Source organism: Grus americana, chromosome 5 (genome assembly GCF_028858705.1).
Source record: "Grus americana isolate bGruAme1 chromosome 5, bGruAme1.mat, whole genome shotgun sequence".
NCBI lineage: Eukaryota > Metazoa > Chordata > Aves > Gruiformes > Gruidae > Grus > Grus americana.
Window position 1 is genome coordinate 57149601 of NC_072856.1, and position 20255 is coordinate 57169855.

The window sequence follows — 20255 nt, forward strand, 5'->3', positions numbered from 1 at the left end:
GCCTATTTAAAAAAAAAAAAATTAAGGAGGGGAAGATAAGTGAGTAAACAAGTTCCAGGTTCACAAGTGAGAACCCCGAAAATACTAAATTAATTTAGTTCAAGTGGCTATACTTGCCCTACCTTGGGTCTGTACACTTGGATACAGAGGTCTGACTTATGTGAGGTCCAGAGCTAAGAAAGCATAAGAGAACTTTTGCCCTAAATCTGCATGACCGTATTAGCTCTAAAGGTTCGTCTTTGCTGGTAGGCTCCACCTTACCGCAAAGGTTGAAGCTCAGATGCTTGGTAATCATGGGGCGACATGAGCTTTATCAGCCAGGCTTTCTGCAGGGCTTGTTGGCACTTAGTACTTCAGCTCGGTGCCATTAGGAGATGGCATTTGGAAAAGGATTTGCTCTGCACAGCCTTTGCCCATCTAATCGCTCAGGTGAAGCTCGTACAGAAGTACTGACTGCTGCCAGGAGGAAATCAGTCCCAGAAAGTCCTTGAGGGAGGGGAACGTCACGAGCCAGGCTCTGCTTGGACCTTGGCCTGGGGATCGATTGTTCCCAGCGAAGGGTGGATCAGGCATCTGCTGGCTCCCTCCCTTTTACTGAGGACTCTGCATAGTCTTGGGGAGATATAATATTGCATATCTGTAAATTTTTTTTTTTTACAAACATGAAAGCTGTAAAATAGATTATCTCTGTCCCTTCCTCTCCTCCTGTGTGAAACCCTGAATTTCTTTTAAAAATAGGGCACGTGCATGTGGTTGTAGCATCGCCAAATGCTGCAGAGGATGGGGCAAGCCTTGGAGTACAACTCCTTCACTCACTCTCCCAGGGTGGCAGGACCACACTCGCATAATGTGCTGGGAATGGCATCGCAGCTGGGTGAAATTTGTGACAATGCTGTGCACCCCACTGTGATAAAAATAAGAATATGATCTCATGCTAGGGAATCCAGTTAAAAATAAAAAGAACGCAAATTGTCTTTAAATAGAGGAGTTGCATTTAAAACCAAATAATTTTTCAGATTATGTATGTTTCTCTGTTTCCTGAAACAAACCTGAAATACTATTTTTTTAAGGGTAGGGAATGAAGGGATTTTCTTCCTTCTCTGTATCCTAAGAAGCCCTGAAGCAATCCTCTTCCTGGTTATTACCAGGACATCTAACACTCTGTCAAATGCAGTGTCTCTGGCTGTATTTGAGTCCTTGGCAAGGGCGGTTTGTTCTTTCTGCATTAATGCCAGTAAAGATTTTTTGCTGGAGAGTGGGAATGTGTGATCTGAAGATTTTAGAGTTAAAAAAACAATTTATATTACTTAGCATAAATTATTGGTTTACTATATATCAAATAATTTAACATGATAGTTTTGTTATCAATCAGAATGAAATGAAAGAAAGACTTAACCCTAATTGAAGATGAAGATGGACAACATGAGAAAAATTCCAGTCAGTTGTGGGCATCCTGTGTGCTTTTTTTTCCTCTCCCATCCAAGGAAGGCTGTCACTAGTTAATTCAAGTACTTTTCATGAGTGCTATATTAACTGGCAATAGTGAAAAAGATTGTACGTTACTGTAACAGTACTGAACAAGACAGGTTTTAAAAGAAGACTTAAAATAGTTTTATAAATTTGAAAGATTTTTTTTCCTTTAAATATTTAGATTGTGATTTGTCTTTGTGACAACCTGTAATGAAATCTAATGTTATACTGCATTAATTTCAGAAACTAAAATATTAACGAGGTACAGAGTTCTGTAGAAAAGTCAGACCGCTGCTGGAAGTGAAGCCATTAGCTGAGAACAAGTAACCAGACTTTGCAAAAGTGATAAATCTGCTTTTGACATCAATAACCCCTTCTGCAGGTGCAGGAGGAATGTTTTGTTCTTTTCATATTATGCTGCTTAGTTTGAGTCTACAGAAGACAATCTAAAAAGCTGATAAGCCTTTAAGAAATGTAAATGCAGAATCTTTGGAGGGTTTTATATCTTACAAATAAATGCTGTTGATTAGAGGCTGAGTTTTTCCAATTCTTAATCCTCAAAGGATATACTTAGGAAATAAGACAAAACACAAACTATTTCATATTCATAGCTATGGATTACTTGCTATATATGTAGTCTCAGTTTAAGTAAATCTTTAATTTCTTAAATGGAAAAAATGGAAGTTTTGCTTATGTATTTCTGAAGTTTAATAGTGTTTTCAATTTGATTTTTAAAACCTTATGCATATGTGATTATAATTTTCATAAAAATGCAGATTATAAGAAATTGTAGGTAAAAAGTTAATGGACTGAGTAAATTTGAATATCAGTTGCCATTCTAATATCAAATATGAAAGTTAGGAAAGTGAAAAAATGTATACTAACGTAAGTAGTTTCTTAAATGCTTGTATAGTGCTGTCTCTAATGTAACATAAAGGCTGAATTTAATTGCAGATCAAGTAGTGGCTGATACGTCTTAGTGGTTTCTTGCTAGTGTGAATCAACTTTTTTCTAGGAAAATAAATAGTGCACAACAAGATGAAATTAGTTTGTAATGCATTATCACAGGCTGACATCAGTAACTTTTAAAAAAGATGTTTTAAATCGGTTTTCTTACCTTTTAAATCTGCCCTGACTGCAAGTAAAAGCAAATCTTTCTGCTTTACTTGCATATGGCATAGTCAAAGAATCCAGTTGGAGACATCCAGATTTTTTAAAGGCAGTGAAAATACATTGAACTAAGTACTGATAAAGTTTCTAAGAAAACATTTTGTGCGTACCAATGGGTGGTGTTTATTTGCACGTGGTTTAAAACACATTTAGGAGAAGCAAATCTTGCATCTAAGTTTGTTCTGTTTGTTTAACGGTCCTAAACAAAAGCTGAAGTTTTATTAGTGTACATCATGTGATGAATTTGAATTAATCCAATTCCAGTTTTTGTAGGATGACTTGGCTGTTGAGTTGTATCTGTAATGTGGAGATGAGAGTCATCGTAAATGTTCTCCCATGTTCCAGAATATGCTTTTCTTCTCTTGTTCTTCAGGGTGTGTTACAGACGCATCCTCAGTACATCACGGAGAAGATGGTAAAACATAGCCCAGCTCTTCTGCCCTGAGACACCTCTATTAATTACCCTACCGGTTCCTTTCTTTACAAGGTCATGTTAGGCTGTATCTTCAGCTTCTTAACTCTAGGCACGTCCTATGGTGTCACTTTCTTCAAACTACTATCCTTGCATTAATTTTATGCTACAGAAAGTAATCTTTACTCTCCTGGCTTTTGTTCACAATGTGTTGGGTTTTTTTTTTTTTTTAATGGTACAGGCTGATCCGAGCATAATGTGGAGGAATAATTTGTTAAAACATTTTCTCTTTACTTCTATGCCCAACAGAGCCAGCACAGTAACTCTGAACTGTAAAGCATTTACATTGATAGATCTCTTCTGGGGAAAATTCCTGTACTTTATTGATGTGTCAGAATTTTTTTCTATCTTCCACTTAAGCTCTATTGGAGAAGATAACTTTTAACTGGTTGATTTCCAAATAGAAGCTCATCTACCATCTGCTGGGGAAAAACAGTAAGCCGCTGGTTATAGCTTGACAGCTACAGGCAGGTCAAGGACACATGCTTATAATTTTGCTACAGTGATTGCTGCCTAATTAGCCACGAGGAACTTTCTGAGAATTTTCTGTTAAGATCATTTTCTTCTCTCCCATTTTGTTAATGAACACAGTGCACCCAGCTGTGAGGCTCTGAGTGATGATTGCTATTATGGATTTATCCTTTCAAATTCTGTTTCTAATTTTAGGGAGTTATATTCCTCATCTTTAAGTTTCTAGTGGTAAAACTGTAAAAGGACAAGTTATTCCTCAGCGAATGTTGGGAAATACAGTAATAAGATTTTATAAATACTGGACTACAATAGCGAGCTTTATTAGAGGAGGGAAAACACTGTTCACAAAAATAACCATCTATAGTCCATATATAGTAGATGAACAAACATTTGGATTAAAATTTTTTTATTAATATAGGTTAGAAGTGATCTGTTCTCACAAGATGATGCTTAACATTACTGTTACTGTGGTCCCTTTTAGATCACCTGTCTTTTGGGTTCCCAGTGCAGTCCAGAGTACGGCATTAGGTGGATGTGTGGGATAGGGTTGTCTTCTTCCTGTTTCCTCCTACACATACATACCTTGTGAGGACATGGAAAAACTAATCTAGTCTGTTCAGATTGCTTACTGCGAGATGTACCTGATTGCACTGAACTAGGGCATCTCCTTGCAATGCTAATCACTCTTAAGTACGTGTATTAGAATAGGGATTGAACTGAAAAGTTGTCCTACCTGTTCAGAGACTGTATGCACACGTACATGTATAAGCTTATAGATAGGCATGGTATTGTTCCTGTAGCTATCGGGTTTAAAGATTAGAAGTGATTTCTTGTTCCTCACAACCAAAGCTTTCCAGCTAAAAAAGCATATATGGTGCTTGCACTTTTATCCTATTATATATACCTTCATAATGAAGTGTAATTAGAGGATTTGACATAATAAAGACCAGTCCTTCAGTGTTCAGCTGGCAACCAGTTTTGCTTTCCAAAACTTCATGTAAAGCAATGTGGTTTTACAGTTTTAACTGTAGTTAAAGATTTATGTCTGTTTTTTCCCTAACCACACAAAATAACAAGATTAAATAGGATAACATTATTTTGGGCTTTAAATCCACTTGCTTCTCACAGTGGAAAGCTCTAATCTGGTCAAATCAGGGTCTAGCAGACCAGTGCAGTATGTACCAGACCTTATGATAAGCTGTTGCCCATATGTGTTGTCATTGTCCCCAGGAGACAAGCCTGGAAAGCTGCTGCTGTGTTTCAGGTATGTACAATGTTTTGCATTAGAAAAGTGGATGCAGAAAAGATATTTAGTCTGTACAATACTGTCAATGCTAATCTTTTAAACAAAGGAGCTTGGCATGGCTTGTCAAAGGAAACTAAACCTGCTGTTTTATTTTCCTCATTGTTCTCTTGCACAGAGAGTCTTTTGGTCTGAAACGACCGCTGACATTACGCCACAGAAATTGCTAGGAAGAGACTACTCAGTACTTTCCAGATCTCACATCTAAGCCTGACACCGGTGTAGTGGCTGCATTCCCCTGTTTATGTGCCCCAGCAAACTGCTTGTGCTCATTTTGCGAGATATTTTCATTTTAAACCTTGGATGGTTGTGTGTCTTCCTAATTCTCCTTTTTCTCTCTGTTGCTGTCAGTTCAGACAGACTGTATCTATCAAATAGGTTGTCTGGATGACTTCTGTGCCCCAGACTCAAAGATGCATGAAATGAACCAAAAAGGGAGGACAGGATTTTGAAGACGTAGGAGATGCCTGCCACAGAGGGATTTTTTTCTGCGCTGTTAGAGTTTCAAGCTAAACAGATGGCATTGGGAGAGGTGAAGCGGAGAGGTCATTTGAAAGTTAGTGTTAGTGTGACTCCCAGGGAGCTTGAAGAAAGTAGTTTAAGTAACTCAATTACTTGCATGAGATCTCGCTGATGATGTGGGCAGGAGAAGGGGAGGTTGCCAAATGTGTACCAAGTGACATGTGCCACATCTGACAGGTTTGCAGAGTTAGTGGAATCTGAAAAATGTGGGCCTTTACAGGTGGAAAAATGTTTCTGAAAGTGTAGCATCTTCATTGTTCTTACCTGCTTGCTAGTATGCTGGGTCAAATCCAGTCTGTAGTTCTCCCTATCTAAATTCAGCTGCGGGATTGTGCTTTTTTGTTTGCTTATTTTTTAATAAATGCTATTTTTAACTTTCTCTCCTTTGGTGTCATGGGCTTTCTCAGCAGCTACTGTGTTCCACTGTAGAGTTGGCTGCGTGCTGGGGGTGGAGAATTCCTTCCTGTCCATGTGCATGTTTCATAAGGCTCTAGTAGTAGTGCTGAAGTTCAGAGTGATTTCCAAGGGACGTAAATACTTGCACCACTTAACTTCAAGACAAGTGCAGAGCATGATACACTTACCAATACCTCTCCATGACAGACAGTATTCCTACCAGATGAGCTCAGTTCAGGCTTGTTGGCACTATCTATATCTTTATGCTAGAAGAAGGGCATCTCTGCGTGCCGGTGATGCTGCCTTTTCACTGCCATCCTTTGCCATGTTTTCCATCATGTGGGTTATCATTAATTTTTACTGGTGACCACTGCTGGAATTTGCTTACGATTTCTTTTCTGACATCCTGCAGAGTGTCTAAATTCAGAGACAATTCTGGCAAAGACTTTAAGATGTTGCTTTTAAAGTGTATTATAGTGGTGTCTAGCAACTACAACCCCAATTGTGCTAGGTATTTTGCAAACATATAATGCACAGAATATATTCTGAAAAGTTTCCGAAGTACTTTGTATACAATTTGATCCTGTTAATTGGTGCTCCAAAGAGACCAGGTAGATTGAATAAACTCAAATTTGTTTGCTAGTCTTTTGAGAATCAATACCTAATGTTTCCACTGCTTAATCAGCTGCCATGGTCTGAGCTGGACAAGATAGTCTCAAAATTAATGTCTGCATAAGGCATAGGTGCAATATGTTTAATGAAGTAATTCTTCTGGGGGGAAAGTGCCAAGTCTATTTTAATTATTTCCTATACCATTAATGTACGGTTCAGATTTGGGTTTTCCAGCAGGTAAAATCTATAGAAAATAGTATGCAATTTAATTTGCTTCCTTCTACCTAACAGTGGAAGTATGTCATTTTGCTTTAGCTTACATACAGTGAAATAATATTGAAATCATTCTTGTAAACAGTGTACACGTCCTGTTGTTGGCTCTGCTTCAGATGTTTCTTCACATTTGGCTAAGTTCAAGTAATAAATTGCTGAAAAACTGGAAGACAGTCTGGAAGCAGATTAATCATCTGACTCAGTATTGTCTTTTAGTTTGTCACAAGAAATCTTTCCAATCTATGAGATCATGGATTAGCTGCTTGGAAAATTTAAAGAGAGGCATGAAGAACATTCCCTTTTTTTGTTGCCTTCTCTTTGAAACCTACAGGATGTCAGCAAAGCATAACTGACAAATGGCTCTTCTTTCCAAGCTTTACCGCAAATATGTATTACGATGAAAAATCAGGCATCTGAATTGATACCTCCTCCTTTTATCTAACTTTGGACATTGTAGGTGGCATTTAGCTCATGAGATGTAGCTTTATATGTTTGTGATTTAGACTTGCATTATAATCCATGAAAAGAATTGAATAGTTGTAGAATGTGATTCACTTCAGATTTCTGAAAACAGGTTGCATAAATTTCACTTTAAAAGTCCTTTTTCTACCCATTGATGAAAAAAGAGGCAATGATTAATTCCAACATGCTATCCAGGCTACCAATGTAGGGGATACAATGTCTGCGAGACGAAAATGTGGCCCCAGGCTGGACCACCCCAGGGCAAAGCAGTCGGTGGCCTCTTCCGTAGCCCTGTGCTCCCCTCTCAGCCCTCTCTGTGTGAATTCCTTGAGGATGTGCTTTATCCATGAGAAAACGTGGAACTAGGTCCTGTAAAATGTATAGTTACTTTAAATTTAATATTGGCTTGGGAACAATAATAATAATAAGATGGCTCTACTCAGAATCTAAATTGCATTACAAATGTGTGCTAAAAATTTCCTTGCAAAAGTTCTTAGCTGTGAGGATGAGCTGTATATTGCAGAGGCAGATCACAGGTTAGGCTAGCAATATAGCTTTTGCTCTTGTGGGCAGAGTAGATGACATCTGTTGTGACTTTGTTGTTGTTGTTGTTTGGTTAGTTTATATCATTAGTTATTTATTTTTTTCTTTTCTGATACTGTACCACTTTGCTTATTTGGCCGTGTTGAAGTTGCAACTTTATTGCTCAACAGACTTGGATGTAAGAACATTCCATCCTCTACTTGCATAACAAACAGGTTATGCTTATTTTATAATTGAACTTTGCATTCTTCAGAAAACAATTTTATTATATTCTGTTATATTCTCTTTTCTAGCTTACTTTTATATACCTGCAAAGGGGAGGCAAAGTATGACTGGACTCAAAGAAATCTTGTCTCCAGTTGTAATCTTACTGAAAGTTGTTACAAATTTTATTCTTTTCTGCATCCTTGGAAGGGAACTGCATCCAGCGAGGTAACCACCGAAAAAAAGCAAGTTGTAGGCTGCAGCAAGGAGGAGGGTTACATTCCCAAGGACCAGGAAGATCGGTGACAGTAGAAGGCGGCACAAACACACTGTGTCCAGAGGAAGGGTTTGCTGGTGCTTGTTGGTCAGCAAGGAAGCGAGGGGAAGAGTCACAGTGGCAATTTGGAGAAGGGGGAAGAAAAGAGATGTACATCTTAATAATTAGTGGGAGTGATTTCTTATGGGACTGTAAATAAACCAGTGCCACTGATATACTACTTGAAGATTTATGTTTGGATAAAATTACTGTTTCTATACACATAAAAATTAGTGCAATTGATACTTTAATGAGAATGTTGTATTTTCTAAGAAGAGCTAGATCATTTTAACACCAACTGATTTCTCCCTGGGTTTCCTTCTGTGCCCTGAATTTGGGAACTGGCTATTTCTTGTTAACTGAATTCAGAAGAAAACTATGCTGTGCCATATTGAGTTTGGCAAATGGCTGAAGTTTGAATTTGGCTTGTATTGGTTAAATCAGGCTTTTGATTTGGTTGCCTATTGTCCAGTATGCTAATCCATGTTATTTCCAGCTGAGTTAAAGTGTAAAGTCATTAGAGCAGCATGGGCCTTTTGTTTGTACAAGGCAAGGTTAAGTTCTGCAGGCAGCTCATACTGCTGCCAGCACGGCTGCTAATCTGAGTTTGGGGATTAATTACCTGTACGGCTGCAGGACAGAGTCCTGTGCTGAGCAGAGGTCTGATTAGGCCAAAGTTTGTGAAGCTTTGTCATGGGAAAAGTTTTTTTTCAGCATTTTTCAGAAACTTGAGTTCTGGTTTAGTTTGTCAGAACTGGATATTTACATTACCACTGTGTTCAGCATAATAATATCCTAATGCTGATATTTTAAATATGCTCTGACAATCTGATAACAAAATTAACAAGCAATTTAAACTACATTAGGCTGTAGCTCTTTATAGGCTGTCAGTATTGTTATAGTCTTTGTTTCTGAGTTGTTTCTAATGCAGCTTTTGGTAACTGCAGATAGCTGTTGGGGGTGGGAGGGGTAAGAAAGCCAAAAACACAGTTTATGAACAGATTTTGAAAACAATTTGTATTGGGGTGGTTTGGAGATGAATAGATTTCTTAATTTAACTTTAAATGCAATTTTTCGCCAGACCCTTCTGATTAAAAGTTTGTATGTATTAACATTTTTGGACATGCTTTTAAATGCATTCAGAAGCTATTGTTTCTGTTTGAAACACTTTATTTTAAAATTCAACACTCGTTGTTATTATGCACAAGCCATTTAACTTTCATTTTATGCCCTTGTACAAAAGAAGTGGAAAACTCCAGTTTGGAATGGAGGAGAATTAAGTACACAAGGAATGAAAACAAATATCAGCTTCTTCACAAAGAGAGATCAGCAAGAAATATGTGCTGTGGACTCACATTAGGAATGAGGGAGAAGTCAATTATGATTGTAGACAGTAGCATAAATAACCATTTTTGCTAAAGTACAACTTCTTAAGTTCAAATGAAATCATCACTTGACTATCACTAGTTAAAATGATCCAGTAAGTTAGTAACTTTTTTTAGGTTTCAAATCCACCTAGTTAAATAAAACCTTGCAATTCTCTTTAAAAACCACACAAATTTTTTTCCTGTAGTAGATATGAACTTTGACATCTTTTGACATTGCTTTTGTCTTGCTTTCTTCTTCTTCTGCCTAAGGTAATATTGTAGGAAATTACAATGTTTCTATGTGATAGGAACTGGAGTGGAACGAAAGTACTCATTTAGGAAAAAATATTCTTATTACTAGTTTTGGGTGGAAAGAATGTGTAGTCCTCATCAGGGAGTTGCAGGCTTTAAGCTTCTGTGGGTTATTTCCAAATAATGGGTGAATTGTATGCAAAGTAATGACCCTCTTAAGAATTTGCAGGCCAAGAGTACAATTACTGAGTAATTCTGAATGTAGTTAATGTTTCTATTTCAGTCAGAGGGAATGTTCTCATAAAGCTGCTGGTATAAATTAGCAGTTAGCAGATGGAGTTAATAGCTGTTCTACAGGCTGTGGATGATAACTTGAAAAAGCATAAGCCTATCTATTGCTTGTGTATGTCTAATGTATATATTCTATCACACATGTGAGAGAGAAAATATCTGGAAGGGTGTGTAGCATATTGGAAGCTCTAGCTCTGTACCTGAACGCCTGCCAGTGCCAGGACGTTGTGTTGAGCAGCACAGTGAAGGGCGATGCTGATCGCTGTGGCTCAGACATGTAGGTAATTGATAGTGGGGCCCGATTAGCAGTAAGTAGCCCTGAAGCCAACCTCAATATCACATCTTGCTTAAGTATTTGTCTTTTTTATTTTATTTTAATTTCCATTTCTTCCTTTTGGTCACTTAAAAACTTTCTTCCTCAGGAGGTCATCAGGTCTGATAAAACCTTGTTTTTACCTGCAGCCAGTTATATAAGATATTCCTTGATGAATATACATTGTTGATAATGCATCTATTTCTCCTCTTTTACTTAGATGACAGTGCCTCTGCTGCAAGCAGCATGGAGGTAACGGATCGCATTGCCTCTCTGGAGCAACGTGTCCAGATGCAGGAAGATGACATCCAGCTGCTTAAGTCTGCCCTTGCTGATGTAGTTCGACGCTTGAATATTACAGAGGAACAGCAGGCCATGCAGAACAAGAAAGGACCTACCAAAGGTTTGCATTTCACATCTATGTAAAATAGGTAGTGTGATTCAGTGAGTGTTTTACATGTATTAAAGTAGGTTATTCTTTAGATCTTTGAAATGCTCAATATCAACAAATCAAACTTAAAACAAATAAATATTTGAAATTTAACCTGTTAAAGAGAACACATAGCATTCCAGGTGGTTAAATCTGTGAGCTTTCTAAAGTTCCCATGAACCAGCGAAGCATTTCAATGTTCTTACTGCGTAACCCACTCCCATGGCTACCACTTCCTGACTTTTGATCAAGATCAGTTTATAAACTCTTCAGGGTACGTATCAACTTCTGTCGGTGAAACTCCTAAGAGTTTTTTTTGATTGAAAACATGAATTAAATTTCAGTAAAACATAATTTTAATTTAATTAAAAAAATGTCTTAAGTGTCTTCGGATGGTGCAGGCATAGCAAAAGACAGAGCTCTGAGCTAGCTAGCGCAGAGGTGACATGACTGAGGAGATGGTGCAACACCAGCTGCTCAGCCGCGAAGGAAAGGCAGAGCTGCAGTTGGTGCCCGACCCCGTTCCAGCGCAGCGGATCCAGAGGCAGCGAGGGGGCAGGTGTGACAGGCGCTGCCACTCGGCAGTCTGCTCTGCTGCGCCCGCCTGCTGCAGCCTGCTCTCTCGTGGCTCCTGCTCCGCAAGAGAATGGGTTTGTCAGTACTCACATCGGAAAAGCTGGAGTTGAACATCCAGCACTTTGCGGTATGCTTGGGAGATGCCTATCTGCAGCTTAGCAGAAATGCACGAGGTATTTTTGAGTAGTCTTAGGAGTAAGAGTGGTGGCAACCTAGATGTGGGAAGAAAGTATGGCTGACTTCACAGGCTCTCTGTTGTCTAAATTAAGAAATAGTTTCTTTTGGGGTCCTGATGTGTATTAATATAAAATTAAAAACTTAATTCACATCAGAAGTATGATATGTAATTATGGATTCATAATTTTCTCAGCTGGAAATTAGGACTTCCTTTCATCTTAGTTATATATTTGTGACTTCACGACAGATATTTAATTTTAGGCATTGATTTAACAGAATAGGTAAGGAACTACTTAAATAATTTGCTGAACTGAGACATCATGCTTATTATAATGTTTTGTGTTGGGAGACGACGAAAATGAAAGGGATGGAATTAGAGAGCCAGGTTAGTTGATTGTATACCATGCTAGTTGTTGGACAGAATGTGCAGTAAATGTCTGTGATCTTGTTTTCCTGTTCTGTTTCCTTTCCGTTGTATTCTCCTCATTTTGTCTTTGTCTGATTGAAGAAAAAAAAATACCAGATAAGTTAAATGTTACTAAAGATAGCCTCCACTGGGATAAAATATTCTACCAAATCTGATTGTACAAGGGATTAAAAGGCTTTATGTTGCCCGTAAAATAGATATTATCTGATGTGTGGAGGAAATAAAGTCTAGTAATTATTACTGAGTTGTAACCAAATCAGTTGTTCTTGCCTGCTCGCTTTACTCAGCAAAACACAGACCAGTTTTTCATGGATTTTGTGAGCAGAGTTCAGCTCTAAGTCAGGAGGTGCTTTCTTGGTCATGGCAGATCGTTAAAGTCATAGTTCAATGTACATTGAAGAAAAGCTGCTGTAAGCCAATCCCTCTGCCTTCTATGGCTGTGTTTTGGTTTTGTTTTAAATGTGTACGTGGCATAGATACCTCTGAATGTGTGACAGTGTAAGTTTTACTGTGATAATGCAAATGGAGGACTACAAAGCCTATTGCTCATCCATTACAAATTACTGAAATGAGTCCTGATAATTGTCAACTAAATCCAACTAATTTCTGGAAATAATTGCTACTGTAACAATTTCCATAAAGAACTTTTACTGTTACTATATGTCAGTTGTATCATTAGTGTATGGTCAGCCTTATTAAACATACTCTGTAACATAAAACAGAATCTGAAGTATCCTGATTGTTTGTTTCTTCCAGCTGTTTTGTCAAATATGATATATTTCACACCATGGCCTGTTTTTCCTGTAGCAGGCACAACTACTTTATAACGGCTTGCATGCAGTTACTTAGCATAAGACTAACTTGAATTTCAGTATTGGAATAGCGTTGCGGAGATTCGTGATGGAGACTGTTAGGAGAGGGGTTTGCTTGGACATGGGCGGAACTGGAGTGGTGGCTTCTCGCGTTTTGCCACTTGGGCTGCGTGGGACTCAATCTCTTTTCTTTACATTGATCGTTTAATGACTAATTCCACATTCAGAATTGTAAAAAGTGGCATTTGAGCTCATAAAGTGTCACAAAAATCTCGTCTATGCAAACTGGGGTTTGAAGCATATTGTATGCTGCTTCTTTCATTTGATCTATAGATGAAGTAGATCAGAATTAAAAGCACGTGTGTGTCAGGGAGAGGTTTGTGCCTTTAGAAAACAGGATCCCCAGTGTACAGCTTAAAGTCTGGAACAAGAAGCTTCATGGGATAGAAGACTACATTTTCAGTATACTTCAGATTTAAAATTGGTTTAAAGATTTCAAGTTTCAGACTTTCAAACCTATAGTGGAAAAAAGCTTGAGCTTGTTTTCAGTCTTTGTGTGTGTTCTTGTTCTAGACTGGAGCTAGGCAGCTTAAAAGCAGCGTACATCACGGAAAGTGAGCTGCTTATCTTGTCCATTTGTGGAGCTCCTTCACTAATGGTGTTTTGGGTTTTTGTTTGGGGTTTTGGGTTTTTTTCCCCCCCCTTCCTTATTTAATTCAACTACATGGTGGAGTTCAGTATGGCTTCCTGCCTTTGTTTTACTTGTTTGTTGTTGTTTCCTTTTGCAATTATTGGTTTGTTTGTAAACTTAACAGCCCTATTAATCCATAGATCAGAGTATGATTAAAAAAGCTGCTGCTGAGGCTGATAAACATGTCAGTCCTGCTACCACAGGTAAGACCTTGAAACAACAGAACTTCCAAAATAAACGTTACTGACAAATCAATAATACTGATGTGTTTGAGTTACTGACTTCTAACAGCCATGACATGTTTGGGGTTGTTTGACTGTTTCAGTTACCACTGGTGTGAACTAGCTGCTGTAAATAAAACTAAGTAGCTCCAGAGTAAACAGTGGATTAATTGAATAACATTACCATTTTTCTGTGTGCTGTGTATGAGTTTTGTGGTGTTGCTTTCTACACTAGCTGACTATGGGGCTAGACCTTTAAATCGCCAGCTGCAGAAGCATGGGTTCTGGGTTGGTGCTGGATTTGAAACAAAACCTCTGTTAAAGGTTGCGGGGTTTATGCCTGGCTGCTGCTAGTTAGGATTTCGTAAGATCAGGAGAGTAAACAGACTCCAGCTAGTTGACTCCAGATACATTTTAATAGGCATTTTTTTATATAGCTATAAAGAAGGAAAATATTTGAATCATTTGTTTATTTAACTTAAATTATTGTTCTAATTCATTATCTCAAAACCTCATTGAAGTTTTGTGAGCTACACATGTCAGGAAACAAGTCTATAACTGCTCAACAGCAATCTGAGATTTTGTAATATGCAACAGAATCAGTTTTATACACACAGATTAATTATGAGATTGCAGCAATTAGTCAGGAAACAAGCAGTAGAGCATCCAGCATGAACCTGTAGAAGGAATTTAATTTGGAAGAACGAATACTGTAGAAGTAAATAGGATCACGGTATCTGAATACATTAATAAAAAAACATAAATAGAAGCATGCGAATAATACAGTAAGTTTTGGGTGTTTTGCATAAGCTGTGTAAAGACAGCATTAGTCTGTTAAAATAGATCATGGAAGCAAGGGCTGGAAGGCACCATGAGTTCATTTAAGTCTAGTTTAGCCTTTCCTTAAAGCTTCCTGTAAAAATCAGAGAGCCCTTGTTCTCTTCCTATCCTCAGTGAAAACGATAGTGTCTCACCCCATCTGTCTTCTGCAGTTACAGGCTCTGGGATCCTCAGTGAGCATGGAGATGATGTTCTCTTTTTTTTTTTTTTTTTCCCCTTGACTTCTTTTCATATCCAATAAGCTTTATTCCTTCAATATTTCCTTATGAGTTGTTTTCTAAATTTCTCCCCTCTGAACAGATATATGATGAATACATGACAAGGCAGTATATATTTTTAACAAAGTTTCAAGACACAGTTTCTCCTGAAACTCGCATTCCTGAGTAGACCATATTTACTGATCTAATCTTGGCAAGGCTCAGGCTGTCACGTTTGCCTTCTGTTGTTCAATATATGAAAACTTAAGGTGAACAAGTCAGTAAATGCTTGCCATCAGTGCTACAATAAGATGTTACCATAGTATAAGTTAGGACTATATACAATTGCTAATTTTTATGGATTTCTTTAATTATTGCTTTTTAGATTATTTATCCTCAGCAGTCTTTTTTTGAAGAACATTTCATAGGTATTCTCTCTGCTATGGTCTCCAAGTTTAGTGAAATTTTATCTTGTGTTCCATAAGTGACTTGGAACTGCTGCCTTCTCCTGGGTGTTCTTTCTCTGAACCCAAGAACTTTTGGCATCTTTACAAAGCCAGCTGGTGATACAAAGTTCTGTCAAATTTCAAGTGATGTACACAGCTTTCTTCCCTGCTGCAGAGAGAGCACTAGTCGTGTTTGTGTCTGTGTTTCAGGGCATGGTCCACTGTAGTTTTCATGTTTGTACTCATGGCTTGCAGCTTTAACCACTGTTTGTTTTTGTAACTAATTTCTAATGTAGTTGAATGGAACTTTTCCATTATTCTAATATTAATTACAGATATGACATATATATCACTTTTTGAGCCAGCGTTTGATCAGAAGAACATAGGTAGATGTCAGCTCATGAAGTCCACTGTTTTGCTGATTTCAATCGCTTTTTCCAACTAAAGGGTAAAATTCGTTTTTGTCAAACATAAGCCCATATTCTTTAAAAGAAGAGATATTTTTGAGGAATAATGATTTCTTAATAGATCTTTTGCTTGTGGAAAACCTGCAAGAACATTGAGGGGCAAAGAGCAGGAGTTTCTAGGATGGCAACCTGTCTTCATATCCAGGTGGGCGAGAGACAGATGCTCTTTTAAAAGAACGGGATTGGTTTGGGTGGCAACGACTACCTTTGCGCTTACCAGTAACCTCATTGAACTAGGACAGAATTTTACAGGTGAGGCAGGTTATAGAATTGTGTGCTTAAGCCATATGCAGATGACTTGCTTGATATGATTATAAATGGAGAAAAAAAAAAAAAGACTCCTTGTTAAATCCTTCATTTATGGTGAATTTGGCAATAGTGAAATAAAAATGGCATACTACACAGACATTTCTAAATATTCTAATATTGTTTACTGGGGAAAAAAAATAAAAATGAAAACAATGATTTAATCTTCTGCCTGTTTTACAGCAAGACCGCTGGTACAAACCCTGCCTTTAAGGACTACTGTTAATAATGGAACTGTGTTACCAAAGAAACCAAGTGGCTCTTTACCTTCCCCATCAGGAACCAGAAAGGAGACTGTATCACCAGCAGCAAAAAGGTACGCATCTGTCAGAAACATAATTGTTGAATTGAGAAAATAGTGTATCTCCTCTTTTAAGCTTCTAGATACTTAGTTTTTCTTACTGGCAAAGCAATAGTCTAAATAATTTAGTTCAGAAAGAAAAGGAGAGATGGATTTCATTCTAAGAAGCTTTAAACTTATTTGGCCTAATTAGAGCTAGGGTTATTTCCGTGAATACTCAAAGAATGTGCAACGCTTGGTCTACTGGTTTGTGTTATTTTCTTGCTACTACCATCTAGCACATAGAGAATAAAGCAGTTCCACTGTGCTGTTGCACAACATGACATGAGAAGTAGTGTAAGGATTCTTTTAGTAGCTGGTAGAAAATATATAGTCTGTAGAGAAACTGTGCTAACATTACCAACCAGTATGTAACCTTTGGTGGTTTTCTCTCAGTAAAAATTATCATGGAAACTGCATGTGCAATGTCAGAAGCATCTCAAGGAGGAGGAAAATCCTATGCCTAGCACGTATTTATGCAAATTAAAACATCCATCTTTAGATACCTTACCACTAGCATGTATTTAAGTCCTTTTAAAAATTACTGCTCTCTCTCAATTTGCTGTCTGTGTGTGTGGTTATCTTTAAGTGTGCTCCATGTTTTAGACATCTAGGTTATAAGGAGCGCAATGGATCCGGTGCCACAAGTTCAAGTTACGTGTGGCAGTTATTGTGGTGCCAATCTGCTGTAAGGTTTGCCTGTAAAAGATTATATTGTGTGAGGGGTTTTTTACATTTCTTTTGTTGTGTGTCATCTTCAGTTTTTTGTAATGATAATGCTGTCAACTCTGAGGATGGCAAGTTGGGGAGATGAGAGCATTAACCTGCTAAGATTTGAGGCCTCTTTCATAAAGAGATTTTTTTTTTTTTCCTTAAAGGGGAGATAGTGACTAAGGAATGCCTCTGTTACTGTGTTGAAGGCGACTGATTTTCCAGGAAACTCCAGGTTTTGTTATTGTAGAGGAGCTATGCCGTGCACAGTTAAAATTGGAAAACACAGTAACCTGTTTCGGTGTTGCACAAATGAACTCCTGTGAGCTCTTGTGAACTGGGGCTCACTGCAGATGCAGGTTTTGGCAGGTTTGCCTGAATCAGCCCTGAAGAGGAGGAAGGCAAAGACTGTATAAACTGTTCCATTATTGGAATTATGTTATCAGAATTTTGAAAATGGGTGAAAGAACCTGCCTTTTTAAGAAAATTTATTAGCGTTTAAAAAGGAGTGCTATTTTGTATATGCTGAATTTTTAAAGAAATTTGTTCTTTACAAATTATTTTTTCTGAATAATTCTCTTAATTTCATTCTCACTAATAAAGTTTCAAGTGGTAATGATGAAACACATGAGAGAGCACAAGTGCAGGTCAAGATCATACTTGTGCTTTCTCTATTCGGAGAGTCTTTTGCGTAATTCAGGTGGTCCATCAGGTATTGCCTGCAGCCTGTGGAAATTATCCTAGCTGAGGATCCCTGTAGATAAGTGACACCCTACAGCCCTTCCATCTGAGCTGTCTGCCGTCAGGATACCCTCAGTGCCAGTGAGAGGGTCCTTAGGGAGCATTTTATGACTGTCTTGGTTCTTATATGAGAGTCTTCCACAGGATGAGTATTTTAATGTCCTTTTATTATGCTTTATCCCTTCTCCTGGCTGAAGGTGCTAGACTGGAGGTGCTTCGAACATGCAGTGTGAAAGTGTGTATTCAGTTGTGGAAAAGGAAAAATACACATGGGGAGTTCTACTGTTATAGATGGACACTTACTAAGAACACATAGGAGAATAGAGTTATTCCATGTCCTGAAAAAAGCAGTTATAAATCCAGGTGCTGTGGAATTCCTATTCCCTTCTCCCTCTAAAATTCTGTATTGATTGTCTTTAATATGCAAATTTTGTTCTTTAATTCCATTTTTTATTAAATTATATTAAAGTATATTTCTGTGCCTTGCCTATAAATATACTTCAAGAGGAAGAGAGTGGAATGGTAAGGACCTCACCAATGAATTACTGTACAAAATTTTTTTTTGGTAATTTATTCTCTGCTCTTATAATTTGATAATGAACCTTAAAATAACTGGTGGGATTTCATGTTTTTGTGGTAAATCATGCTCCAACTATTCAGTAATCAAAGATGATGTATTAAGTGTTCCAAATAGCTTGCTTGCAAATAGTCAAGCAGATGAATTCATTATGCATTCATTAAGATGAATTCATTCATGCTTTGTATTTATACTGGATCCTTTTACCTTCAGGAAATGTATGTGTGTATGCATAAAACAGTAATGGAAATATTTCAGCAAGATCAAATAGCTTCCCTTTTTTTTAAGGGGTAGGACTTGTTTCTGTTAGAAGCTTTACTCAGTGTTGAACACTTTATAGATGGTGTGTAACTTTAAGTAATTTTTTTAGTTCTGATTTCTGCTAAGCAGTCATGTTTTTATAGTGGTCTTTTCATATAAACTGATTCCAAAACTACTGTTACTTTGTAGTGTAGGTATTCTTTAGTCCAAAATATGGTAATGTGGCATAGCAGCTCTAAATAGTATTAAGTGTTTATAGATGTTTTAAAACTGAATTTCTACTTGGATATTTTTAATAGTTTTCCTATACAACATAGGTACGCAATTGAAAAAAATGAAATTTTTCAAAATATCAAAAAGATGAAATTTGAAAAGTGAAAAAAAGTTTAAAAAAAAAATCTCCTAAACCTTTGGTCTGCTGTTGAGAATTACAAATATCTGCTAGGATTACTACAGTAGAAAAATTATCTTCAATTTTTTTCTTACCTGTGACCATATTTTCAAGAGAGGCAAATATCCAAGTGAATGGAGTCCTTCCCAGATGTTTTACTGAACAGCCTTATGAAAAAGGGGATTACAAATGAGTAACTTCTGATTCCTCCATTCTCTGATACTTTAACCATTGAGGTTAGGAAGTGTGTGATACCCAATTGAGATGACATCAGTCTGTCCCTTGAAACAGTACGTCGTGCATATTTATATAAGTACATGCAAATAATCTCCCTGGGGACCAAGTGTGCATCCCATACGTTCCACTGCTTAGAAATAGATGTACTTACTGACATGTCTGCACACACAATCTCATTTCATACAATAGCTGTATTTAAATGTGTTGGTTAACTCATTTGAACCCACGGGTTAGTATACTGCTTATCTGCCTTGCTGGATTACCAAGGAGATGCGGTTCAGAGTTCACTACATTTTCTGATTTCTCATTTAATATTTGAAATGGAAATTACTTCTTCTGGCAGAAATATAAAACTGGAGGTAATAAAAAAGGCTCGAGGCTGAAAGGGTGGAACTATCAGGCTTTTATTTCAGTTCTGCCACATATTCTCTCAATGACCTTATGCAAATCATTTAACCTCTATGCATATTGGTTTTCCATATGTAAAACGTGTATCTCTGGATATCAGTAGGTTGTTATAGGGCCTAATGTGATAATTAGATCCAGATCTTGCAAAGTGTTGAGTAACCTCAAATGACTCTGACTTCAATTAGAATTGAGGGCACCAAACCCCCCTTCAGCATTCAGATCTCATACGGTCAACACCCAATTATCCAAGTTAAGGAAGGAATGAAATAACCTGAATAGAGCAAAAGCACAAAAATAAAACACAGGTCAATCAGATCATAAAATATATGGTAATAACACAGTGCAAGATAGAAAGCCTGGTGGTACTGGGACCAAAAATTCTAGTCCCACACTGAGAGACGCTGCCATGCTGAGGTGATGGAGTGCCATGTGAGCACAGCTGGCGGCTTCCAGCTGCAAGCCAGCTAATGCAGAGCTGAAGTGATTTCGTGATGTGCTCGATAATCACCTGACACAGATAATCAGGAATTGCCTGCCTTTGTAAAGTGCTTCAAAGTCATCT

The 20255-nt window shown here is 37.6% G+C and overlaps 1 protein-coding gene across 13 annotated transcripts in view; it reads left to right on the plus strand.

The window, feature by feature from the left end:
- The window catches only part of EML1 (EMAP like 1), a 131842-nt gene that overhangs the window by 64401 nt on the left and 47186 nt on the right, over positions 1-20255 (plus strand). For 6 of the 13 annotated variants that reach the window (XM_054826575.1, XM_054826578.1, XM_054826572.1 and 3 more), the window contains exons 2-3: positions 10658-10840; positions 16211-16343. In XM_054826575.1, the coding sequence (XP_054682550.1) occupies positions 10658-10840; positions 16211-16343 (316 nt within the window). Of the gene's footprint in view, positions 1-10657; positions 10841-11408; positions 11617-13690; positions 13754-16210; positions 16344-20255 lie in introns of those variants that run through there. The other 7 variants (XM_054826570.1, XM_054826573.1, XM_054826568.1 and 4 more) reach the window with 3 other exon arrangements.